Below are 26,999 nucleotides of genomic sequence, written 5' to 3' on the forward strand. Positions count from 1 at the left end.
GCGACAAACCCAGGGGAAATCAAGCCAGTAAACAGTGTTTCTCTGTGGTCTCTGCTTCAGTTCCTGCCCTGAGTTCCTACCTTGGATTTCCTCAAGGATAGATTGTAACTTGTAAGAAGAAATAAATCCTTTCCTCCCCAAGTTGCTTTTGGTCATAGTGTTTATCACAGCAACAGAAAGAAAACTAGAACAGGAGGAGCCTAGGGTGACCTCAAACTTGAGGCAATCATCTTATCTCAACCTCCCAAGTACTGGGATTTCAGGTGTGAGCTACCATGTACAATTTGAAGAATATTCTTACCAAGGTTAAAAAAAAATTGCCTCTGCAACAAACCCAGTTTAATTTCTTCCCTTCAGTTTTGAGTAAGGAATGCTATCATTAAACTGGAGTCTGGGCCAGGTATGGTGGTATACATCTGTATCCTCTATTAAGAGGTAGAGGCAGGAGGACCAGGAGGTCAAAGTCATTCTTGGTTACATAACAAGTTTGAAAGAAAAAAAGGGGGGTGGGGCTGGAGAGATGGCTCAGCAGTTAAGAGCACTGTCTGTTCTTCCAGAAAATCAGAGTTTGAATCCCAGCACCCACATGGTGGCTAACAACTATCTGTAACTCCAATTCCAGGGACTCTGATGCCCTCTTCTGTCCTCCGTGGGCATTGCATGACAGGGGTGCACTTACCTACATGCAGCCAATACACACATACACATAAAATAATTTTTAAAAAGTAAAATAAAAAAAAAAGAGAGAGAGAGTGGTTTCCCTGGTCAGGTGTGGTTTGACACACTTGTTATCTCAGCACTCAGGAGGCAAAAGCTGGCAGATCTCGGTGAGTTCCAGACTAGCCAGGGCTACATAGTGAGATCCTGTCTCCAAAAGACAGTAACAACACTTTCTCAAAGTCAGGCATAGTAGCATGTGCTTGTAGTCCCAGCTACTTGGGAGGCTAAGACAAGAGAATCCCTGGATGCCAAGGGTTTGAGGCCAGCCTGGGCAAGAGAACAAAATAGGTCTTCAAATCAAAGCAAACTAAACAGTTATCTTAAGTGGCAGAGTAGGGACCAGAATTATGAAAGCTTTAACTGTAAAGTCTCTATTAACTGCACCATGATGGTTTGCAGAGATCTAGAGTGGCTGGGGTTGTGGAAGTCAACGTTAAAGTCATAAGAGAACTTGTGAACTATGGAGCTATGAGCGATGACTATTGCCAAATACATAACCCTTAGAAGACAATTTTCTATAAAGACAATGAAAACTTAAATTTTTATCCCCCCCCCCCAGTATTGGAGATTGAACCCAGGCCCTTGCACACATGCTAGGTAAGAGCCATACCACTGAGTTATATTTCCAGCTCTATAAAGAAAGCTTAATATGAGAAATCAAAGGTCGTGCTTGTGAAAGTTATTGCTGAAGCAATCTGCAAAGTTTTTCTCAAGGCAACATTAATGCAAAATTGTGACCATGAAAGGTACCTCATCTGAGTTTCTATTATCAGTGCGAGACTTCAGAGAGACAAAGGAGAAAAAGGAAAAAGGGACAGACTTCCCCAAATAAGCTGACAGGGGCACATCCAGGAGTTGTCTGATGGGACAATGACTCCTTGTTTTGGAGAGAGGCCTGCGTGGGGGAGATGTTTGTGGCTGTAGTGGAGGGAAGGAAGATGCTCTTAATAAAAGCTCTCCAAAGGGCCAGCAGGACCTTGGTAATTTGTTTCAAACAATGTCTTTTGCAGTCTTCAGTATTCCCAGCTGAGAATACCACAGGCCACAGTAAAGCAAAATATCCCACTCTTGAATTGCACAAATGGAACAATGCTCTGATGAGTTAAATATACTCCAGAGACACAGGGCTTTTGTGTGTTTTCAGCCCTGCTTCAGTCATGGTGGGAATGGAGGGAACTAGCATGATAGGAAAGGCAGGAGGTGCTTTCCACAGCCGCAAACTCCAGGGGAAAGCCATGTTCAAGGACTTGCCTGCCCTCAACCTTCAACTGTAAAAAGAGAGATAGGACAAAGAGATGGGGTAGAAAGTCTGGTGATCAGAGGCAGCAACTCCCTGCCCCATCAGGCTGCCCTCCAAGGCTCTCTGTTAACTCACAATCATAACGGGGACTTTTATAATGATGACGAACTGTTTGTTAAAAAATGAACTTATTAGGCTGGGCATGGTGGTGTATGCCTTTGATCCCAGCAGAGGAGGCAGAGGGAGGTGGATATCTGTGAGTTCGAGGCCAGCCTGGTCTACACAGTGAGGTCCAGGCAAGCTGGGGCTACAGGAAGACCCTCTCTCAAAAAGACCAAAAAAAAAAAAAAAAACAAAACCAAACCAAACCAAACCAAAAAAACCCAACATTTTTATTTTATGTGTCTGTGTGATTTGCCTATAGGTATATAAGTACCATGTGTATGCAATGCCCACAAAGGCCAGAAAGGGGTATCAGATCCCTGGAACTGAAGTTAAGGACAGTTGATAGCTGCCATAGGGGTGCTGGGAACCAAACCCGGATTCTCTGCGAGAGTAGCTGAGCTATCTTTCTAGTCCCTAGTGTTTTTTATTCTATCTTTTTTTTTTTTTGTCTTTTTGAGACAGGGTCTCCCTGTAGCCCCAGCTGTCTTGGAACTCACTATATAGACCAGGCTGGCCTTTAACTCACAAAGATCCACCTGCCTCTGCCTCCCAAGTGCTACGATTAAAGGCATGCGCCACCACACCTGGCTATTCTATCATGTTTTTAAAAACTTTTTTTAAAGAAAGGAAAAAAAACAACTTGTTTTAGTTGGATGTGGTGGCATATTCCTGCAATCCCAGCACTGGGGAGACTGAGGCAGGAGGATCAAAGCCAGCCTGGGCTACATAGTGAGACCCTGCCTCCAAAATAGAAACAGCTGGATATTGTTGCCCATGCCAGCACTTGAGAGATGGAGGTAAGAGGATCAGGAGATCAAGGCCAGCTCCAACTATATAAAAAGGAAAAAGAGGGCTGGAAATATTGCTCAGTGGTATAGCCTGGGCAACATGAGACCTTGTCTTACATGCAGGCATTACACTCATACACATAAAAATAATAAATAAAATAAATAAAATTTAAAAATTGAAAAGGAAAAGTCAACCAACTAAATGAACAACAACAACAAAGAACACAATATAAAGGAAAACTAAATAGCCAGACACTTTTGAGAAATGACCAGTTTTCAGGTTTCCCAATGGCAAATAGAACACAGCTCTCCTTCTGTGATTTCCTTGCTTAAGAAAGATAATGATGGGAAACCGGGCATGGTGGCACTCCCCTTTAATCCCAGCACTTGGGAGGCAGAGGCAGGTGGATCTCTGTGAGTTCAAGGCCAGCCTGGTTTACATGGAGAGTTTCAGGCCAGCTGGGGCTACAGGGAGACCCAGTCTCAAAAAGACCAAAAAAAAAAAAAAAAAAAAAAAAAAAAGTTGATGGGAAGCTGGGTGTGGTGGCGCTCACCTTTAATCCCAGGACTCAGGAAGCAGAGGCAGGCAGACCTTGGTGATTAAGGCCAGCATGGTTTACATAGCGAGCTCCAGGCCAGCTGAGGCTACAGGGAGACCCTGTCTCAAAATAAAAAGGAAAAGGAGGGCTGGAGATATTGCTCAGCATTACAGTATTTATCTTGCATACATGAGGCTAGGTATCCCACAATTAAAAAAGAAAGAAGGGGGGCTGGAGAGATGGCTCAGTGGTTAAGAGCACTGACTGCTCTTGCAGAGGACCTGGGTTTGATTCCCAGCACCTACATGGTGGCTACGAACCATCCTTAACTCCAGTTCTGGGGTATCCAAACCCCTTTTCTGACCTCTGTGGCACTCACATACATGCAGGCAATACACTCACACACATAAAAATAAAATAAAATAAATAAATGATAAATAAATAAACATTTTTTAAAAAAAGGAAAAGGAGAAAGAAAGAAAGAAAGAAGGAAGGAAGGAAGGAAGGAAGGAAGGAAGGAAGGAAGGGATGTGAAGAGCCAGGTGTTGTGGTACATGCCTAGAATCCCAGCACTTTGGAGTGAGGATTGCTGCATGTTCAAGGCCAGCCTAGTCTACACAGCAAGTTCCAGAACTATAGTTAGGCCTTGCCTTTAAAAACACAAAAAAAGAGCTGGGGAGATGGCTTAGTGGGTAAAGCACTTACCACACAAGTGTGATTACCTGAGTTCAGATCCCTAGAACCCACATAAAGCTGGATTCAGTAACACTCATCCACAAGTCCAGTGCTCCTATCTGAGGTGGGAGGTAAAAACAGGAGAATTCCCAGAAGCCTGAAGTCTAGCTGGCCTGGCATACACAGCAGCAAACAAGACTGTCTCAACCAGGTGAAAGGAAGAATCAACACCCAAGACTATCCTCTGACCTCTACACTATGGCATATGTGCACAAATATTCACGTACATACCTACATACATCAAAGATTATAAAGGGGAAGGGTGTCTGGGGAGATGATGGCTCAGCAACTAAAGTGCTTGCTGTGCTAAGATGAAGACTGGAGTTGAGATCCCCAGTATCTGCATAAAAGCTAGAGGGGTGTGGTGACCCACCTATAACCCAGTGCTCAGGAAGTGGGGCCGGGATCACTGGGGCAAGCTGGCTAGCTAGACTAGTCAAGTCAGTGAGCAATAGGGGAAGACGCCCAATGTCAGCTTCTGGTCTCCACATGCACATGCACACATATGTACCACATATGTACACACATATACACTCAAGGGGAGACAATGGAGGAATCAGAGGAGCGAGGAAAAGGGGTTGGGCATGGCAGATTTCACCTCCATCATGAAGCAGAACTGACCAGAAGCCTTCCAGATGTGTCCACTAGAGCAGATAATCGGCATATATCACAAGGTAAGGTTAACAGAGACAACTGGGCAAAAATGGCAACAGTTAAATAGTGAAGAAGGATCTACATTTCGGTGGACTTTTAAAAAAGTATTACTAGTATCATCTCTAAAAATTATTTTTTTTATTTTTACATTTATTTGCTGTGTGTGTCTGTAAGCCAGAATCAACTTGGAGGTGGGGGCTGTTCTCTCCCTTTACCATATATACACACAACAATAGATTAAAAAAAAAATTTTTAAGTTGGATCTAGTGAAATGGCTGTGCAGGTGAAGGCACTTACCACTAGGCCTTGTGACCAGAATTCAATCCCTGAGACTCATGTAGTGGAAGGAGAAAACCAACTTCTGTGGGTTGTTCTCTGACTTCCACACAAATGTATGGCATGTGCACCCACCCCACATACACACACAAATAAGTGCGACAAAAATCTAACAAAAAAATGAATTGGTGCAGCGACACACAGCTTTAATCCCAGCCCCAGGTGAAGCAGAGATAGGAAGATCCCTGTGAGTTCAAAGCCAGCCTGGTCTATGGGGTAAATTCTAGGCTGGCCAGGATTGCATAGTGAGACCCTGTTTCAAAAATAGATAGATAAATAAAAGAAGTGAAGTGATAATCTGGGATTCAAAAAATAAAGTGATTTTTTAAATTAAATTGGGTTAGCATGCAAAGTAATGGATTTCATCACAGCATTGACATATATATGGTTCATTATATGTTCTTATTCATCTGTTCCCCCAATTTAAACAGGGCTTGGTGTCCCATGTGTGTAATTCCAGCACTCAGGATGCTGAGGCAGGAGAATCGCCATGAGTTCAAGACCAGCCTGGGCTTCACAATGAGTTGGCTACATTGCATGACTCAGTCTCAAAACAAAACAAAACAAACATTCCTTCTCAGTTCTAGATTGAAGAAGATAAAACAGTCATGACAATTAAACACAATGAATGATCTCAGGTGGGAAGGGAGGGAAATTCCTATAAATGACATAATTGAGAAACTGGGAAAGAATTGAATATTATCTATATAGTAGAATTGTCTCAATATGAAATTTCCTGAAACCGATCATTGTTCTGTGGTTATATAAGGCAATGTCCCTATTCTCAGGAAATGCAAGTGAAGGGTCATGACATCTGAAACTTCACCTCAAGTGTTTAAGGGGAAAGACAAAGAGGAGGTTAATAAAGCAAGATGTAGCAAAAGGAAAAAAAAAAAAAAATTTGGACCATGAGTTTGAGGCCAGCCAGAGCTACATAGCAAGACTTTGTCTTTTTTAAAAAAAAGTGATTAAAAATTATTTTAAAATTTAATTTACATTTTTTTAAGACAGGGTCTCACTGTGCAGTCCTGGCTGGCCTTGATCTCATTACGTAGACCAAGAGGCTGGCCTGGAACTCAGAGATTTACCTGCTTCTATCTCTCCAGTGCTGGGATTAAAGGTGTGAGCTACCACACCTAGCCCAAAAAGGTGATTTTAAGTGCAAAGTTGCTACCTCCAACTTGTATAGCACCCTGTGTAGGGTCACCCTTTCAGAAAGCAGACTGATTAAACAGGCATCTAAAGCTGCAGTGAGAAGCCAGAGACCTTTGCAAGCTTCCCACCCCAGCTCTGGAGAAGCTCCTGCCATGGCAGAGGTGGTCCTAGGAAAGAAAGAACAAAGAATCTCCAGAGAAGTGTTGTCCCTTCATTGCTCTATCCAGCTGGGTAAGGTCCTCAGTTGGGTTTGAATAGTCAACCTTGTTCTTCCTGGCTACCAGCAGAGGGCGCCCAACACCCAGCCAATAGCTGCAGATGCACCAAAGGGCTAGGAGGAGGAAACAGGCGGAAATGCTGAACTCACCTAGCTGAGTGAGGCTAGGAAGACTTGCTCTATTCTGCTGGGATCTGATTACTTCTCTGTATTCCTCTGGACTGCATGCTAAGATGAGTCTGAGTTACCTTCTGACACAGCAGAACTTATCAAATATTAACTCTGCCATTTCTGGCAACCAACAAATGCACAAATGTTTATCCACCAGAAGTGACCAGCTGTTAGCATCATTGGAGCTATTAAGGGACCGAGGTGCTCTTCCTCACACATCCCTCCTCTAACAGGATGCTTCTGCATCTCAGACCAGTGGAGCACTTTTGTTTTTTCATCCTTCCTTCATGGAGACTACATACAAATCGGATTCTGAGAAATTTATTCTCTATCTGCATGCCCTTATCTACATCCCAATCCCCAAATATCTGTCTTTTAGTAGGAAGGGCCTCAAGCCCCTCACCACCTCCAATCTGGAGGGGGCAAGCATGTCCGTAGGTCCAGAAAAATGCCTAGAGAGAGACTCACACTCCTGCAGGCACCAGAGGCTGGAACTTCCACTGTTCTTCCTCACAGTCCAGGAAGAGCCGGTTCATGATCTTGTTCTTCTCCTCAGGGGGGATGAAGTTCTCGATGATCAGGTACCTGGGCAGGAATGAAGTAGAGATGGGAGTGGAGGGACTGAGAGACCCAGTGACAGAGGCAACGAAGAAGGTGGAAAAACAAAATTCTGGAGGGAAGGGAACGCCACAGAAATAATGGAAGTAGAAGACCAACGCTTCTAATGCAAAGATTACAGACCCAGGGCCTTTAGGGTTATTTCTGACCAGCACCCAACATGCACTTCAGCAGAGGGAAGGGAAACCATCACATCGGAGCTGAGGAGGCAGAAGAAACTCAAAGCACATGCCTTTAATCCCAGCACTCGGGAGGCAGAGGCAAGCAGATCTCTATGAGATGTAGGGTAGCCTTGTCTAAATAGTAAATTCCAGGCCAGCTGGTGCTATAGGGAGACCCAGACTCAAAAAAACCAAACCAAACAAACAAAAGACTGACCTATTCCTTCTCCCTCAGACATATTTTATGTTTAAGACATAGTAGGGGCTGTAGAGATGGTGCAGTGGGTAAAGTGCTTGCTGAGTAAGCATGAGGACCTGAGTTCAGATCCCCAGCACTCATGTTAAAGCCAGGTGTAGTGGCATACATCTATAACCTCAGCACTGGGAGGGGGTATTATAGGCACACAGATGGATCTCTGGAGCTCACTGGCCAGCCAATACAGCCAAAATGGGTTTAGTGAAAAAAACCAGTCTCAAAAACCAAAGTGGAGAGCAATAGAGGAAGATATCTCATGTCAACCTCTGGCCTCCACATACTTATTCACAGGTGTGTACACCCTCACATATGTTCACACATAGACATATACATACCCTCATGCCAAAAAAAAAAAAAAAGACATGCAAGCCGGGCATGGTGGCCTACACCTAAAAGCTTAGTATTGGGAGGCTGAAGCAGGAGGATGGCTGAAAGTTCTTGACCAGCTTGGGCTACAGAGTAAGACCTTGTTTCAAAAAGTATAAAACAATAGTGGCACACGCCTTTAATCCCAGCACTTGGGAAGCAGAGGCAGGCTGATCTTTGTGAGTTTGAGGCCAGCCTGGTCTACATAGTGAGTTCCAGGACAGCTGGGGCTATAAGGAGACCCTGTCTCAAAAAGACAAAACAAAAAAACAAAAAAAAAACCCCAAAACCAAACAAACAAAAGATATGGACACATGGTGAACAGATAGTTAAGAAATGGCTTTCGGGAAGAAGACTCTTTTAGAGAAGCCTTGAGGAATGTGAGGAGGTTGTAGGGGCCCAGAAGCAGAAGAGGAGCCAGCCCTACTTGAGCTTGAGTTCCCTGGTCTGCTCATTCTGTGCCTCCTCCAGGTCCTGCCGCACGCGGATGTACTCATCATGTTGGTCCTGGATCTCCGCCTTCACCGCCTGCAGCTTGGCGTAGAGCTGTGTGTGGACAAGTGCAGCTCAGAGGCTGCTCAGTGTGGCAACAGGTTCCCAGTCACAAAGCCTGGGCTGTGTGGACTACAGACTCAACCCAGGATGAGGCTGGACTGAACTCAGAATGGCTGCCCCATCACCTATGAATCAGGATGAGCTATTTTAAGGGCTACCTTGTATCCCCTGTTGTTTTTGTACCCCCACCCCCACCCATTCACTGAGACCTGTGGCCATTACCTGCTCTCTCTCAGTTGCTCTTAGCATTATGGAAAGTTCAAACTGGAAGGGATCTGAAGGAACTTTTGGTTCAACACCCTCTTTTTACAGATGAGGAAGATCGAGGCATAGATTGAATGGTCACATAACCATTCAATAGAAGAATGGAACTAGGATCCAGGTCTCATTTCAAGATCCAGGTTTGGGGTTGGAGGATGAGAGAATTAGGAAGGTGACATATCCCACATCTACCTCTTTAGAGGCTCCCAGAAGTGAGGATGTTGGAGTCAACACCAACCTTTCTGTTTCACTCCTAATCCAGTGAGTGGTGTCCATGGTAACTGCCATGGTTGCTGGGTCTGGCCTTGCTAGTTCTGAGGTGGTCACAACAGTAATCCTGGGGGCTGTCCAGACTCTTCCCAGAATCCAAGCTAGAATTTCCCAGCTTAGACCCTCATTTCAGCTACACATCTTTCCATGGATTTCATAGGATCCCAGTAACCAGAGCCTTATCCCTTGGCAAGGAAGCCCTTGTTTTCCTTTCCTGGCTTTCCTGGGCATGAGTCTCCTTCTCAGACCTTGTCACATTCCCTAGCCCTTCTCCAGACCCAGCTACCAAAGCTATGATTCATTGGTGACATTGGAAGTGAGAAAGTTACTCAGGACCATGAGGATGGTAACCCCAGAGACTAGAAGTGATAGTCTACAGCCTGTGGCCCAGGAGAAAAGGCTCCATTCCACCTTGATAGCAGACCCCTGCCTCCCAACTGTCCCCTACCCCACCAGGTTAGGCAGTATAGCTTAGGGGTTCAACAGCTCATGAGCAGTCAGGAGAGGCCCTTGAGGCACATACCCCTTGGGCAGGTGACTGTCTTGGACAGCAGTCTTATTTGCCCTCAGCACCCCTGACCCATCCTTCTGTGACATCTCACCTTCTTCAGTTTCTTGGTTTTAACCTCCACCTCCTGCTGCAGGGACGTGTAGGTACCTCGGAGCTCCATGGTCTCTTCATCTCGGAGCATCATCTCCTGCTGAATTTCCCGCTCACGGCGTTTCTAGGTTAAGGCAGGAGGAGGGGATCTCAACAGAATAACGGGATATACTGGAGGAGGGTCAAAGAGCACAGGGGCTGGCTCATTTTGCCTATCATGGAACCTGGCTTCACCACAGCCCTGGGTATCAGGGGCACCCCATGGCTCATATCCATGGCTCTGTCTAATTCTAAATGGAACAGTGGACATGGGCCCCTGGTCTTAGCTCCTTTGCACATGGCTTTGTCAGGCACAATGTTGTGTGGATGAAGACCCCAGCCCTCAGAACTGACATATTCCAGGGGTAGTACTTGTATACATGGATGCCCATCACATTGGCTTCCAAGTTGCCCCCCTTTTCCTCCTATGGAGTATCACAGTTGATTGGTAACTAACAAACTGTGGTTCTTGATGATTTAGCAAATAGTCATAGAGTTGACAAAGAACCCACACCCTTGTGGAAGGTCTAGAGTTACTATCAGATATCTTTGGAAGCTGACAGCATGGTCTTCCTTTCATCCAGAGAGAAGACCCTGAGCTGTAGACCCACAGGATCTGGAGTGACTTGGCTTGGAGTCTCAGCACTGTAATTCCTGGGATCCTAGTCCATGAAGGTTCATAGTCCCAGCCCTACCTGAGATATGACCTCAAGGCCATGGTCCCCAAGGGAACCTGAAGCTTCACAACCATACCTGCTCAGCAATCTCCTGTCGCTTCAGTTCCAGCATCTTCTGTTGCTCATTGGTGTGATCCATGATGTTCCTGCCCCCGATGAGTAGTTTGCTCTCCATGGCCTGAGGACACAGAGGGGTTTAGAAACAGGCTTGGCAAGGGGCCACAGAACCCCCAATTTGGGGACTTTTTTGTTTGTGACAGGGTCTCATGTAGCTCAGGGTGACCTCAAACTTCTCATGCAGTCAAGGATGACCTTTAACTCCTAATTCTTCTGCCTCTACCTCCAAAGTGCCAGGATTACAAGCATATACCACTACATCTGGCTTTTTTTTTGTTTCATTGGATTTTTTGGGGGGGGGTCTTTTTGAGACAGGGTCTCCCTGTAGCCCCAGCTGTCCTAGAACTCACTGTGTAGACCAGGCTGGCCTTGAACTCACAAAGATCCACCTGCCTCTGCCTCCCAAGTGCTGGGACTACAGGCGTGTGCCACCACACCTGGCTTTCATTGGATTTTTGAGACAGGGTCTCACCATGTATCATTGCCTGGAACTTACTATGTAGATTGGGCTGGACTGGAACTTGGGGAGATCTTCCTGTCTCTGCCACCCAAGTACTAGACTTGCAGGTATGTATTATGCTTGGCTCCTGGCTCCAACCCGAGAGTCAGTCTCCCCTCTCGCCCCCTGTCAGATATGGTTTCATGTAGCCCAGGATGACCTCAAATTTACTACATACTGAGAGTGACCTTGAACTCCTGACCTTCCACTCCTAGAAAGACCACAGAGCAAACTTTGTTTCTCTGCTGTGACCCTTCTATGAGTGGACACAAGAATTCACAGGGTATACCAGATACAGCCTTGTGGCCCTCAGTGGGGAATGGAGTTTCCCCCTTTAGCTCTCAAGCCCCAGTACAAGGTTGCCATTGTGGACATGCCCTTAGAGAGACAAAAAGAGAGAGTCCCTTAAGAAATATAGAGTATAAGATCTCTGCTTTGGATACAGAGGGAAGGGCTGGTTCACCTTGCCTGTGAGGAGGATGGGTAGCAATCTAATCCTGCTAACTAAGCCCCAGATGGTATGCACGAAGAGGAAAAAAAAGACAGTTACCAGGCAGCCCAACCTTTTTCCTGAGTGGCTTCTGACTCAGGAAGACTGCTCATCAATGGGGCAGCAGGCAAGGGTCTAACCTTGGACTGCTACAGAACTCACAACAACCCAAGGGAGAGATTCTGCAACAAAAGGGAGCAAAATGGGACCCCAGAGGCAACATGAGCTTTAAACCTAGCCCTATGCACTAAATTAGAGTTCAGGCACTCCCCTCACCCCTCACATCTGTGGCACTAGAACACTGCTTTGTTTCCAGATGGCTCACAAACACATGTGCAGGACAATGTTAGGGGCTAAATAGAGCTCCCAACAGACGTGAGCCCTCCCCAAGACAGGGGACTATTCATCTCCCCAAGTAACAAATGAAGAAGCTGAGAATAACTAGCCTTGGGTCACAGTGACTAGCAAAGCGGAGATCTGTGCATCATATCCCCAGTCTCACTGAGAGCCCCGTGCTGTATGAAAGCCCCCACCCCCATCCCATGAGTGCTTGGCAAAGGTAAGGAGATGCTTCTGGAAGCAGAAACTGACATGATAATGGATTTATACAAAGTATGATTCCATTTATACAAAGTATAAAATGCTTTGTCATTCATTATTGCCAATAAGAGAGTACCTCCAGGGGCAGCCAGCTGCCTTTTGATTTCATTGCTAGCCTCCTGGAACATTGACATCACCTTGAGCCACCAGAAATTGGTTGTCCCCCCACTGGAATCAGCTGACATGTCTGAGGGCTTTCAGAGTGGGGGTGCTGTCAGGCAGGGGGAGCAGGTGGCCACCTGTGAGAGTCACATTGTGGGAACAGGGCAGGGCAGAGGTTGAGAGATGCTATGGGGAGGACAGAAGTTGGGTTGTACAATATGCCAATAAACACTGACAAAACCAGACCAACTGCAGAGTCAGGGGGTTCATACCAGGCCCACACATTCATAGAATAGCTGACTATCCTTGATGCCATGCCATAGCCATCTGTGCCCCTAGTTAACTGTCTCACCATTTACCTCTTCACTATATCACAGACTTAACTCATCTTGATTCCTCTCTGTTCAAGGTCAGAAGTTGCAGAATTTTGAAATCTGGTACCCTTGGCAGCCTGCCCCAACTTGGCCCTGCATTTCATCTCACCATCATTAAATGCTTCCTAGTGAAGCTCACATCACTTTTTGTCCTTTTGTCCTTACTGACCCCTCTTGACCTTTCTGTAATCCTCAGGATTTGCCTGAACCACCCATGGGCTCCCAAAGCCTCAGTTTCCTCTTCCATCCATCCTCCAAACCACAAATCTAAACAGCTTCTCCTTTGCTGAAGCTTTCCAATGGACAGTGACTTCCTGCAACAGGAAGTCCAAGGTCATCTTCTTCCCACTCCACAGATGCCTGAAAACTGCTCCTTATTCTGCAAGACCCAGCTGGTACATCTTAGGAAATTTTCTTTGATCCACTCAAAGCTGCTCTCTCAGACCTCCTTCATAACCAGACATACCAGTTTCCCCATAATAGAACCACTTCCTGTCTACATCCTCGGTGAGCTCTTTCAAGGCAGGAATCATGCCTCACTCATACCTCAGGGTCTTAGCACAGTACCTCACATAAGGCAAGTACCCAATGAGTGTTTGAGGAACAGAACAGAATCCTTGGGTTCATCCCATGGGGATCCCAGACCTTTTCTTTGGATTCATCTGTTTTTTCTTCCATCCATACTCCCTGTCACAGAGCTGAACATCTGGGAAATGTAGTGAAGCAGTGGGATGCATGTGAGATAAAGCCTCCTACTGTTGAGGACCATAGGTAACTAATTCATCACTCCAACTACTTACTGGGTAATGGGTCTTCAGAGGTTTGGCATCTGGCCCACTCTCTGTATCTGGGGCATATTTGCCTACTTTAGCCCTGAATCTTTGCGCTTTCTCAGTATTTCATGTGACTTTAGCATTCTTTACTCTTTCCTACGCAAAAAAGAGACAATAATTCTTAAATTTTGCTGCATATTAGAATCACCTAGGAAACTAATAAACTACCCAGACCTAGTAAATCATAACCTGCATTTTCTGGGGCTAGGAACATGACTTGGTGGTTAAAGGGCTTGCTATGTAAGCATGAGGAACCAAATTCTGATCCCCAGCACTGGAGAGGGGTAACAGAAACAGGAGGATGTTGGGGGCTTGCTGGCCAGCCAATCTAGTCTGAACAGGGAGCTCCAGGTTCACTAAGAGACCTTGTCTCAAAAGACAAGGTAGAAAGTGATAGGTGGAAAGATAGCCGACATTGACTTCTGACCTCCACATGCATTGGCAAGTGCATCTCAAACATACACACATGCATGCATACACCCTCCTCCACACACTCATGAATACACACATATCTGAATTCTCCTAGATCCCCAGGTGCCTTGTGTGTACACTAATGTTTGGAAAGGACTGTTTGAAGAGGGACATTATTAACACCATCACTTTCTCAATGAAAGTTCAAAGAGATTGAGTAATCTGTAGATAGCCAGGGTCACACCACAACCATTAAATGTGAACGGAGACGCTAGACCCAGTACTGCTTGGCTCCAAAATCCAAGCCTTTCCCTTTGAAGACTCTGTGTTGAAGGCTTTAGGAAGCAGGACCAATTATGGGAAAACAACATGTTTTCAAACAAGTTAAAGAAAATCATGTCTGACTGACCTCTCAGAGTTCTTTCAAACTAGAACAAAATAGATTATTGTAGCACCTGGGAAGCCAGTGACCAGAACTTTAAATGTTAAAATGCCCCTGACAAGGTTGTACATCAGGGATTATTCAATGTTATGTAGAGGTGTGCACATGGAGAAAGGGGAAATGTTTCCTCATAAAAAGGGTACAGAATCAGGAAAAGGAACCATAGACATGTCTTTAAAATGCATAAATGTAGGATGGCGGACTCGTGTTAGAAAATGTACAAGGAGCTGGGTGTGGTAGTGCCTTTAATCCCAATACTCAGGAGGCAGAGGCAGGTGGAGTTCTGTGAGTTCAAGGCCAGCCTTGTCTACACACTCATGCACACACACGTATCTGAGTTCCAGGCCAGTTGGGGCTACAAGGAGACCCTGTCTCAAAAAGACAACAAAAAAAAAAAAAAAGAAAGAAAGAAAGAAAAAGAGAAAGAAAATGTACAAGGAGTATGTACTAATTAAACACTCAGTTTTGGATACCCCAAATCCTTCTAGGTTGTAAGGAACAATGTGAGATGACCAAAATAAATAAATAAAGAGAGAAATGAAAGGCAAGTGAGCTTCAATTGCAGCTTTCCGTTTGGGGGAAAGTGTTTCTAACTACTTATTAAATGATAGCTGTGGGCAATGAGTTATGAGCCAGAATAAAAGGGAAGAGGGAGGAGAGGAATTCTCCAACGCTCCCAGAAGACATCGGTTAATATGCTGCCACAGCTAAAAATCCAATAGCAGCTGGCCAGAGACCTTCATGAAGGCTTTTTGGAAACAAAACAAAACACATTATCCCCTTGCATAGAACCACGATGCAGCTGAATCCAGAGTACTGTGTACAGTTCCCTATTGCATCTCCAGAGACTCAGAGGAGACAGGAGAGCCAGAGAAGGGGAACCAAGGCCTTCCCATGGCTATTTAAGAGATGGAAAAATAGGCCTCTTCAGGCAGCAAAGACAAAGAAAGGTTAAAAGGAGGGACACGATGCGATCCAAAAAGGCTGTGAGAAGGAAAGATCCAGACTTTTCCTATCAATACTGGTATACAGATTAAGAGTACACCTGGTGTTTCAAAAGAAGCAGATTTTAGGACATATGAAGTTTTACCATGCATAATGGTACCCGCTTATAAATCAGAGGTGGAAGAGGAGAAGGAGTTCAAGGCCAGCTTTGGGCACATAGTGAGTTCAATTTGGAAGTCAGCCTGCACTACATGAGATCTTGTCTCAAAAAAAAAAAAAAAAAAAAAAAAAGGTAAAGGGGCTTACAGAGCAAGCCTAGCAACTTAAGTACAATCCCTGGGACCTACATGGTGGAAGGAGAGAACCAACTCCTGCAAGTTGTTCTCTGATCTCTATAACCAAGCTGTGGCATGTAACCCCATTCCCCACATATATATCCACAACATAAAAAATTAAATAACTGAGATATAAACTGGAATGAGAAACTTCATCTATTTCTTAGCATGGCTAATAGATTTTTTTTCTCCCTCCCCTCACCAAGCCTCTTTATTTGCACATAGCATTTTTTCATCTCTACAGACATTACTTTAAAAATATGAGCTTCAGCCGGGTGTGGTGTTGCACACCTTTAATCCCAGCACTCGGGAGGCCAAGGCAGGTGGATCTCTGTGAGTTCAAGGCCAGCCTTGTTTATATTGCAAGTTCCAGGCTAGTTGGGGCTACAGGGAGATCCTGTCTCAAAAAGACCAAAAAAAAAAAAAAAAAAAAAAAGCTTTGGGCTAGAGAGATGGCTCAGCAGTTAAGAGCACTGACTGCTCTTGCAGAGGACCCAGGTTTGAGTCCCAGCACCTACATGGCAGCTAACAACTGTAACTCCAGTTCCAGGTGATCTGACGACACCCTCTTCTGACCTCCAGCATTGCATGACACAGGTGCACCTACTTACATGCAAGCAATACACCCATACACATTAAATAAAAGTAAATAAAATATTTTTAAAAAATACAAGCTGGGCAGAGTGTAGTAACACATACCTTTAATCCCAGCACTCAGGAGGCAGAGGCAGGCAGAACTCTGTGAATTTGAAGCCAGCTTGGTCTACATAAAGAGTTCAGGCCAGCTAGAGCTACATAGTAAGACCCCCTCTCACAAAACGAAACAAAACACCCAACAATCTGAGCAAAGATGGTTCAGTGGGTAAAGATGCTTGCCATGAAAGTCTGGCAACCTGAGTTCCATCCCTAGAACTCATGTAAAAGTGGAAGAATGAAATGACGCCACAAAGTTGTCCCCTGATCTCCAAAGTTGTATTGTGATATTCACGTGTGCACATACACACACCCACATACTAATAAATAAATTTTAAAAAACCAAAATGAGCTATATCCTACTGTTCCACTTTAATATTTCAAGCATTTTCTTATTTGCAGAATGTTTACAATTTTTGTTTTGGTCTTTTTGAGACAGGGTCTCCCTGTAGCACCTGGAATTTGCTATGGAAACCAGGCTGACCTTGATCTCACAGATACCTGTCTGCCTCTGGTTCTTGAGTGCTAGGATTAAAGGCATGCACCACCAGGACTGGCTCAGAATGTTTACAATTTTAAGTTTTGTATATTATTTATAGTGTAGATAATTTATAACTTGTTTGCACATATAAGTTTTTGCTTTTTAGATGACTTTCTTAGAAGGAATTTTCAGGAGTGGCTCAAGGGCTACATCTTGGAATCAAGTCATCTCTATAAAGTTTTATATCACCTAATCTACTGTCAGCATTAAATAAGAGAATCACCTTTTTGTTGTTAATTCATTTGTTTGAGACATGGTCTTGCCATATACCCTACACTGGCTTTGAACACTCAGTGCTCCTGCCTCCAACTCCTGAATGCTGAGATTAGAGACATGAGCTCCCATGCCAGGCTATTAGAACCATTTTTTACTACAATACTATTAGCATGAAATATTATCATTAAAAAATATTTATTTTTATTTTAATTTAGGTGTTTATGTGTCTGTGTATGCCACATGTGTATGTATGAATATCCTCAGAAGTGAGTATATCCTTAACTCAGATCCCCTAGAGCTGGAGTTATAGGTGGTTGTGAACTACCCAACATAGGTGCTAGGACCTGAACTTGGGTCTTCTAGAAGAGCAGTAAGTACTCTGTGCTGAGTCATCTCTCCAGCCCCTATTATCATTATTTTTAAAAACTGCTATAATAATAGATATAATCTAGCTTAGGTATTACATTTCTCCTTGGCTTACCAGTCTCTTAAGGAAATATTGTTATATAAGATCTGTTCTTGTAGGAAAACTGTTACTAACAAGAATTTTAAAAAGTCAACAGTTAAAACCTTAGAAAAACCTAAAAAAAATATATAAAATTGAGTCTCCCTAATTAACTAATTAATTAAATTAAGACAAGGTCAAATACCCAGGTTGGCCTCCAACTGATATTGTACCTGAGGATGACCTTAAACTGATCTTTCAGCCTCTACTTTGCAAGTGCTGGGATTACAGGCATGCTGTTATGACTAGCTTCCCATTTAAATTTTTTTAATTAATTAATTTTTATTTATTTATTTATTTTTGGTCTTCTTTGAGACAGGGTCTCCCTGTAGCCCCAGCTGTCCTGGAACTTACTATGTAGACCAGGCTGGCCTTGAACTCACAGAGATCCACCTGCCTCTGCCTCCCAAGTGCTGGGATTAAAGGCGTGTACCACCACGCCTGGCTTAAAATTTATTTTTATTTTACGTGTATGTGTGTTTTGCCTGCATATATGTAAGTGCACCCATGTGTGCAATGCCCATGGAGGCCAGAAGAGGGTGTTGGATCTCCTGGAATTGGGAGTTAAGGATGACTGTTAGCTGCAATGTGAGTGCTGAGAATCCAATCCATGTCCTCTGCAAGAGCAGTCAGTGTGCTCTTAACTGCTGAGCCATCTCTTCAACTCTTCCCCCATGCCCATTTATTTTATATTCTCTACACCTTTGTGGTGGGTTCATCAAGGCCTTTCCCAACCTCTTTTGTGCTGTTTGGCGATATGTGTGTGTGTGTGTGTGTGTGTTTGTTTGAGACAAGTTCTCACTATGCAGCCCTACCTGGTCTTGAACTTGTTATGTAGACCAGGTTGGCCTTGAACTCACAGAGATCTGCCTGTCTCTGCCTCTGGAATGCCGGGATTAAAAATGTGTGCCACCATACCTGGCCAAAGATAAAAATGTAGCTTAGGGGGACCTTGAACGCCTGGTGATCTTTCTGCCTTACCCTCCCCATTGCTGAGATTCCAGGTGTGTTCCACCATGCCAGCTGTGGGTGATTTTGGATGAGGCGATAGACCACTGACATAAAAGAACTGTTTACTCAGCCTCCCTCTTCCCCAGTTACCTACACCTAGGCCTATGCTTTCATTACTCAAAGGCTACACCTCACCTGGATCTTTAACCCATCTGGACACTGTCAAGCAGAATCTGAGGTGGCAATCAGGCCTGGCATCTAAGGCATCAAACAGGACTCCCCCTGGTCCTGGCCCTCCTCCCACAGTCACTATGACATGATCCTCAGCCCTGCTTCTTGCCAACTGCTTTCTGTGAGGCTCCTCTTTAGACCTACAGATCTGCTTCAACACCTCCGCCCCAGCTTACGGGGCCTGGGTTCCATGAAGAGAATTGTTGTGTGGTAACTAACTACCATGTTCACCCCCTTGCATCTGCTCAGTGCTCCTCTCCTCAGCTGGCCCTGCCAGGTCACAGTCTGAATGATAACTGAATCTGTCCCATCACTTCCTTGCCAAGTCTTGCCCACTTCCCAAACCCACACTCTTCGCCAAGTCTGGGAGACAGGACCAGTCTTGTGTTAGAAGAGGAGGCTGGTTCTGGCACAAAATGGTGTTGGGGGCCTCGGTCCAGGTGCAAGGTCTCAGCACCCCCTCCTCCTAGTTTTAGCTCAGGCTCTGTTCACTCCCACATTCTGAAGTATGTCACATACCAGCTTCCATTCTTTGCTTAGAAACAGGGCCTTTGTTGTTTTCCTTTTCTTTTGCTTTTTTTTTTTTTTTTTTTTTTTTTTTTTTTTTTTTTTTTTTTTTTTTTTTCTCTTTTGTGTTTTTTTTTTTTTTTTTTTTTTTTTTTTTTTTTTGGTCTTTTTGAGACCCGGTCTTCCTGTAGCTCCAGCTGTCCTGGAACTCACTATGTAGACCAGGCTGGCCTCTGCCTCCTGAGTGCTGGGATTAAAGGCATGTGCCACCACGCCCGGCTTCCTTTTCTTTTTTGAATTTCCCCATTTCTTCTGAGGAGAACAGGATCATCTCTTTCTTTGCCTCAGAGATCTCTATCTTTAGCTATCACCCATGGAACGCAGGGAGAAACAGAGGCCTCGGACCCTCAGTCCAGCTTAGGTTGGGTACACAGAGTAGAGGGCCTGCAATATGGGATCCTGATCCCCAGGAAATGTTCCTTGGAGCTCTCAGCTGCTCTGGTCAATGCTTCCTTTGTGAACTTTTCAAAGCAAAAGAGTATAGGTGGGTGAGGCCTGGGGACAGTACTGTTTGCTCCTGCTGATTCTAAATAGGTCCAGTGTGAGTAAAAGGCCAACAAAAGCTATGGGGGGGTAGAGGAGATGGTTGGGAGCTCCAGGGTGCTGTGGTCTGACTCTTGAAAGAGGAACTGAAATCAAATGGTGACCAAGTAGATCTGGGAATCACTGACCCAGGCCTCTGTGATTCATGGATGAGGACACTGAAGCCCAGAAATGGAGCTCTCCAGGCCTAGTGTCTCCTAAGTAAGGAATCTGTATGCATAAATACTATTATATTAACTGTGTTTTCCCAAATAATTTTTCAATTTGATTAGGGCTCTGGCTCCAGGTATCAGAGGCAGGTCAGTTGCCAGGACACCATAGGGTTTATGTCAGCATAGATCACTTTTCCCAGTTCTAGGAACAATTGGAAAACAAAACCAGAGGTTGAACTGGGTATGGAGGTCCAAGCTTGTAATTCTGAAGCTGAGCCAGGAAGATCACAAGTTCAAAGCCATCCTGGGGTACATAGGTTCCAAAGGACAGAGGGAGGGAGGAAGGAAGGGAGGGAGAAAGGAAGGGAGGGAGGCAAGAAGGTGTGGTTGAGTGGCTGGGTATTTAGCTCAGTTGCTCAGTTGGTAGAGTGCTTGTCTAGCATGCAGAAGAGCAGAGTTTGATCTCCAGCATCACATAAACCATGTATGGTAGCACATTCCTATAGAAGTTCAAGGACACCCTTGGCTATATGAATTCTAAACCAGTCTGGAATATAGGAGCCCCTGTCAGAGAGACAGAGAAAGGGAGGTGGAGAGGGGAGGGGGGACAGGGGAGAGAGATTAGAAGAGGAAACAGGAGCCCCTAGCACTCATTAAATGTTGATCCAGAATGTTAGAATGGAGACAGCCAAACCTGGCCAGCCACTCTTAGTGAAAGATACCATCAAATGTGATTTTCCAAGGACAGAGAAGCCAAACCGGCTCTGCCCCACCACTGCCAGCTATTCTGTGACAGTCTACAGGAGACAGGAGTCTCAGCTGCATTTTGCCCTATGTTTGTGTCTGGACTATGTCCTTTGAAAAATACATTTATTTATTTTGGGGGGGGGATGCTGTATGTGCGGAGGTCAGAGGACAATTTTGCAAGAGCCAGTTCTCTCCTTTCACCATGTGAGTCCTAGGGACTGATCTCAGACATCTTTACTTACCAAGCCATATCACCAGCCCATAGACTAGGTCCTTTTTACCTTAATTATCCTATTTAATCATCACAAGAACCTTATGGCATTACACTTGTGGTCTCAATCTGACATAAAAGAAAACTAAGATTCAGACTTACTCAAAGTTATGGTGTCAGCCAACAGGATAATGTCTGAACACTAGCCTAACTCTAAGTCCAGTGCTGTTTTCTCTGTTCCTCAGCTTTCCTTTGAGTTTGGGTTGGAAGGTACCTTGGAGAAAAGCCACATTGAGTATTTGTATCTTTGCTGACTCAGGAGTCATCAGGCAAGTTCAGGTCACTATCATTTTCTCTTCCAGCTGAAACAGGTTTCTGTCTTTCTTAAAAGATACTTCTGCCTGTTTGGGGCTCTCATGGGGCCTTTGAGATGAGGATGCTCGTTGTTGGTAGCAATAGAGTCCTATTAGAGAAACTAAAACCTGGAATGCTTGTGGGAAGGAGCCACCTCACAAGATCCATGGTGGGATGGCATGAAGGTGCTGGGCATGTGAGTGAGCCTGTCCTCACATTCTGCTACCCTCTCCATTACAGTGTCTAAGGCATCAGCCCTCTGGACTTCAGAGGCCTCATCTATAAAATGTGGGACACCCACTCCTTTGCAGGCCTTGGATAAGAAGGATGAGCTGGATAACAGATCTTAAAAGTGCTTGGTAAATGATCAGATAGGAGAGGTGAGAATGTAGCTCATTGATAGAGTACTTGCCTAACAAGTGCAAAGCTCTGGGTTAGATCCCTAGCAAAGAAAGAAACAAGCCCAACTGAATGCTTCTGGTGATTGAGTGCACCAATGGATGCGACTACCAGCTACTGCAAAGAGCAAAACCAAAAATCTAGTTCAACGGCCCCTGCCTCCATCTCTTAGAATAGACAACTACTGCTACCACCACAGACCTATTTCTTCTTTTCAGGCTCTTTGATTGTAGGTCAGCAGTAAGGAACAAAGAAACAGAGATGAAGAGGAGGGGGTGAATAGGGCTATTTTCAGATGAATAGTGCTATTTTCAGAATTCTCTACCCTGAGGACATAAATCAGGACATTGACTCTGAGTCTCCTTGGATGGCTCAAAACACAGCATAAATGACTGACATTTCAAGTGCTTGGAATTCTCTCATCTGAAGGAAAAATTAGAGTTCAGGAAAAATATTGGCCAGGGAGTGTGGCAAGCTGGGCTCTAGTCCCAGCCTTGTGTAGGATGCTGTAAGAATGCCCAGAAGTGCTTCTTCCAATTGGAAGAAAAGCAGGAGGGAAAAGGTGAGCACTTTCCTTCATTTAGCCAAGCAGGAGGACTCGGGCTGACTTGTACTTCAGTTTTCTCCACTGTTTTCCTCTCCTTAAAACAATTTGTTGTTTGTTTTTTGAGACAGAGTCTCGCTATATAGCACTGGATGGCCTTGAAATCACTGTGTAGACCAGGCTGCCTCAAATACACAGAGATCTGCCTACTTCTGCCTTCCAAATGCCTTTTAGATTAGAGGTATGTGCCACCACATCCAGCTGAAAAAATTTTTATCACATTTATTTATTTATTTATTTATTGTGCATATGTGCTGTGGAGTACACGTGGAGGTCAGAGGACAACTTGTGGGAATCAGTTCTCTCCTTCCACCATATGGGACCCAGAGATCAAAGTCAGGTTTCAATGGCTTAGCAGCAACGCCTTTACCAGCTGAGCCATCTCATCGGCCTGTATTGCCCTCTTATTTATAGCTTTCTAAAGGGTCCTCTCCAACCCCTGGGATGCAACTCCAGGTAACAGACTGCCAGAGTGTCAGAAATGATATCTAAGGATGTTCTTTGGCTAATCAACCTCAGGGTTTGACAGAGAAAGCACAGGGTTCAGAGGGGTTAGGTGGGCCATCCTAGGTGATAGAGACGCCAGGCTCCCAGCCAAGGCTTAGTCAAGCTCCTCCATCTCTCATCTCATCAGGTTCTCTGACCCTGGGCTCCTGACCCACCACCGTCAAGGAACTTCAGCAAGTGGTGCACAGAGTACCTTTTGATCGGATCATTTCTTATATCCCTTGGGAAATGAAGAGGCATGTTCAAGTCGCAGGATTATCAATAGCTGAACATTATTATAAACTCTTTATTTCTCTCAGTTATTTACTTTTTGTTTTGTTCTGCTTTTTGTTTGTGGGTTTTTTTTTTTTTTTTTTTTTTTTTTAAGACAGGGTCTCACTGTAGGCCCAGCTGGCCTGGAACTCGCAATGTAGACCAGGCTGGCCTCCATCTCACAGAGATCCATCTGCCTTTGCCTCTGTGTTGAAACTAAAGGTGTGAACCTCTGCACTTGGCAATTATTTACTACTTTTAAGTGAATTGCCTAACCAGGACACACACACACACACACACACACACACACACACACACACACACATTTATTTCTTGGTACTGAATTTGAAACTAGGGACTTACTTTTGCTACGTGAACACGCTGTCATAACTGAGCTATATCCCTAGCCTTTTTCACTTTTTATTTTGAGACAAACTGGTTTTTGAACTCATTCTGTAACCAGGTTGATCTTGAACTTATAATCCTTTGCTTCAGTCTTGCAAGTACCTGAGATTACAGGTCCTTGTCATCAGGCTGAATTAACATTTTTTTTAAAGACAGGGTCCCTGGGGCTGAAGAGATGGCTCAGTGATTAAGAGCACTGGCTGCTCTTGCAGAAGACCCAGGTTTAGATCTCAGCACCCATATGGCAGCTAACAACTGTCCATAACTCCAGTTTCAGGGGACCCAATGACCTCTTCTGTCCTCTGTGGGCACTGCACAACAAGGGTGCACTTACATGCATGCAGACAATATACACATACACATAAAAAAAATAAAAATAATAAAATAAAAAAGAGAAAACATAAGACTAAAAAAAATAAAATAAAATAAAGATAGGGTCCCATGTAACCCAAGTTGGCCTCAAATTCTCTATGTAGCCGACACTGTCCTTGAACTCCTGAGCTTCCTGTCTCTACTTTCCAAGTACTGAGATTATAGATATGAGCAGACATCTAGTCCTTTTTCTTTCTGTGTGTGACTGATTTCTTTTTTTTTTCTTAACCATAGGTTAAAGTTTTTTTCATTAAAAAATTCAGATTAGTTTTTGTTTAATTAAAAAAAAAAACAAAAAAAACTAGGCCCAAGGGGCTGGAGAGATGGCTCAGCGGTTAAGAGCACTGACTGCTCTTGCAGAGGACCTGGGTTCAATTCCCAGCACCCACATGGTGGCTACAAACCGTCCTTAATTCCAGTTTCAGGGGAATCTGAAGCCCTCTTCTGACCTCCTCGACAATGCACGACATGGGTGCGCTCACATACATGCAGGCAATACACTCATACACATAAAATAAAAATAATAAATAAAATATATATATAAAAAAAACTAGGCCTGGTGAGATGGCTCAGCAAGTAGGGGCACTGGTGGCCAAGCTTGACAACCTGAGTTTGATCCCTGGAACCCATGTAGTAGGAGAGAACCAATTCCAAAAAGTTGTCCCCTGGGGCCAGAGGGATGGCTCAGCAGTTGAGAGTACTGACTATTCTTTCAGAGGGCTGGGGTTTGGTTCCCAGCACCCACATAGTGACTAACAACTGTAGGTAACTTCAGTTCCAGGGGGTCAGACTCCCTCTTCTGACCTCCATGGCATTGCACAACATGGGTCCTCTTTCAAACATGTAGGCAATATACTCATACACATAAAAGAAAAATAAAATATAAAAAAGAGAGAAAGTTGTCCTGTGACTTCTACACATGCACTGTGGTACCACCCCCAACACATAAAATATATAAATAAATGGAAAGCTTGTAAGAGCCAGAGGTGGTGGATGACCACAAGGAAACAGTTTTCCAGGCAGCTGGGAAGATACTCATATAAACTCACAGCAATAGTGACAACATACACAAGTCCCATGTAAGCTCAAGCCAGACAAAATCCCAGCATAGACATCAGGGAGTGGGTAAGAAATCCCAACCCTGCCTGAGAAACTATTGGAAACCAATGGCTGGTGGGAGGGGGAGAGTCACTTTCTTTTTGTTGTTGTAGTTAGTTTTTTAAATATTTTGTTTATTTTTTGTACTCTGTTAGAACAGTCAGTGCTCTTAACTGCTGAGCCACCTCTCCAGCCCCTGTTTTGTTTTGTTTGTTTTTTCCTTAAAATTTTTGTTTTAATTTTATGTGTATGAGTGTTTTTCTGCATGTATGTAACTGCACCCATGGCATGCAAAGCTTGCAGAGGCCAGAAGAGGGCACTAGATCCCCTGGAATTGGAACTACAGATAGTTGTTAGCTGCCATGTGGGTGCTAGGAATCAAACCCAGGTCCTCTAGAAGAGCAGCTAGTGCTGTTAACTACTGAGCCATCTCTCCAGCCCCTTTGTTTGTTTTTAAGTCAGTCTCTTTTAAGGATGTGGCTCTTGGTAGGTTAACCAGGCTCCAGTGGATGGATGCATACCTAGGGGCATTTGAGGACATAAATGTGACTCTATAGGCCTTAATATATATAATAGAGTACATGAAATTGGGCTGGAGGGGTAGTAAGGAGGTGCAGATATGGAAGCAGATCTAAATACAATCAAAATATATTGTATGAATTTGCAAAAATTCAATTAAAATGGAAAAAAAGTAAAACTAATAGGAGTCAGGCACATATCAGCAGTAGTAGTCTTAGTAACTTATGGAGGCTGAGGAAGGAGGGTCATGAGTTCAAGACTAGCCTGGGCTATATAGCCCTGCAGCATATACAGTTCTGCATTCAGTTCCTAACACTGCAAAACAGCCTAGGCTAAACAGTGAGTTCCAGGCCAACCTGGATTATATAGCAAGATCCTGTTTTAAATAAAGCTAAGGGCTAGAGCTCTAGCTTAGTGTCAGAACACTTGCCTCAAGGCATGAAGCCATAAATTCAATCCCCACAACTGCAAAAAAGGAAAAAAGGAAAAGAAAAATTAACTAACTAAATAAATAAATGTATATTTTTTTAAGGTATAAAGTAGCCAAGCATAGTGGCACATCGTTGTAGTCCCAGCACTTAGAAGGCTGAGGTAGGAAGATCTCGAGTTCAAGGCCAGCTTGGGCTACATAGCAAGTTTTAAGATAGCTTGGGCTATATAGTAAGACTGGTGGGTTTTTTTGTTGTTGTTTGTTTTTAATTTTTTGTTTGTTTTATTTTTATTTTATGTGTATGAGTATATTGCCTGCATGTATGTAAGTGCACCCATGTCATGCAATACCCGAGGAGGTCAAAAGAAGGTGTCAGATCCCCTGGAACTGGAGTCGCCATGTGGGTGCTGGGATTTGAACCAGGATCCTCTGCAAGAGCAGTCAGTGCTCTTAACTGCTGAGCCATCCTCCAGCCCCAAGACTGTTTTTTTAAAAAGTGTATTTTGAAAATTTGATTTGATTATATGAATTGATGGTGTTGGGCTGAGGCCAGAGACTAGGGGTTTGCATCATACGGAAGGACTAGAGATGATGAGTTAAGCATCTCAGGAGACAGGAACTCCCACTGGGGCCTATTAGCCAGGGATCTGGCATATAAGCCTTGCCTTTCTGAGCAGGTGTTGCAATGTTAAAGGGAAGTCATGCACTGTGGTGCCGGCCAGAAGTCATGCACTATGGAGCAGGTTCAGTTCCCAGTACCCACAGTACCTAACAACTGTCAGTAACTCCAGTTCCAGGGCATCTGATGTCCTCTTCTGGCCTCTATGGGCATTACACGCACATGATGTACTTACATACTTGCAAGCAAAACAAAACACTCATACACATAAAATAAAAAATAAATCCAAAGAAAGATGGAAATTTTTTTTTTTAAAAAGGAAATAACTCTTTTTTTTTTTTTTTTTTTTTTGAGATAAGGTTTTCCTGTAGTCCCAGCTGACCTGGAATTCCCTATGTAGAACAGGTTGGC

The 26,999-nt window shown here is 44.2% G+C and overlaps 1 protein-coding gene across 2 annotated transcripts in view; it reads right to left on the minus strand.

Moving 5' to 3' along the window:
* Positions 1–26,999, minus strand: part of Kif3c (kinesin family member 3C) — a 50,225-nt gene that overhangs the window by 11,603 nt on the left and 11,623 nt on the right. For both annotated transcript variants that reach the window (XR_003849826.1, XM_008834992.3), the window contains exons 2-5: positions 10,601–10,702; positions 9,810–9,932; positions 8,549–8,667; positions 7,189–7,305 (exon numbers count right to left, since the gene is read on the minus strand). Coding sequence is in view for 1 of the 2 variants with exons in the window: in XM_008834992.3 (XP_008833214.1) it covers positions 7,189–7,305; positions 8,549–8,667; positions 9,810–9,932; positions 10,601–10,702 (461 nt within the window). In the remaining variant the exon portion in view is untranslated. The remainder of the gene's footprint in view (positions 1–7,188; positions 7,306–8,548; positions 8,668–9,809; positions 9,933–10,600; positions 10,703–26,999) is intronic.

The sequence above is a fragment of the Nannospalax galili genome, unplaced genomic scaffold (assembly GCF_000622305.1).
Source record: "Nannospalax galili isolate Female #2095 unplaced genomic scaffold, S.galili_v1.0 scaffold517, whole genome shotgun sequence".
Taxonomy (NCBI): domain Eukaryota; kingdom Metazoa; phylum Chordata; class Mammalia; order Rodentia; family Spalacidae; genus Nannospalax; species Nannospalax galili.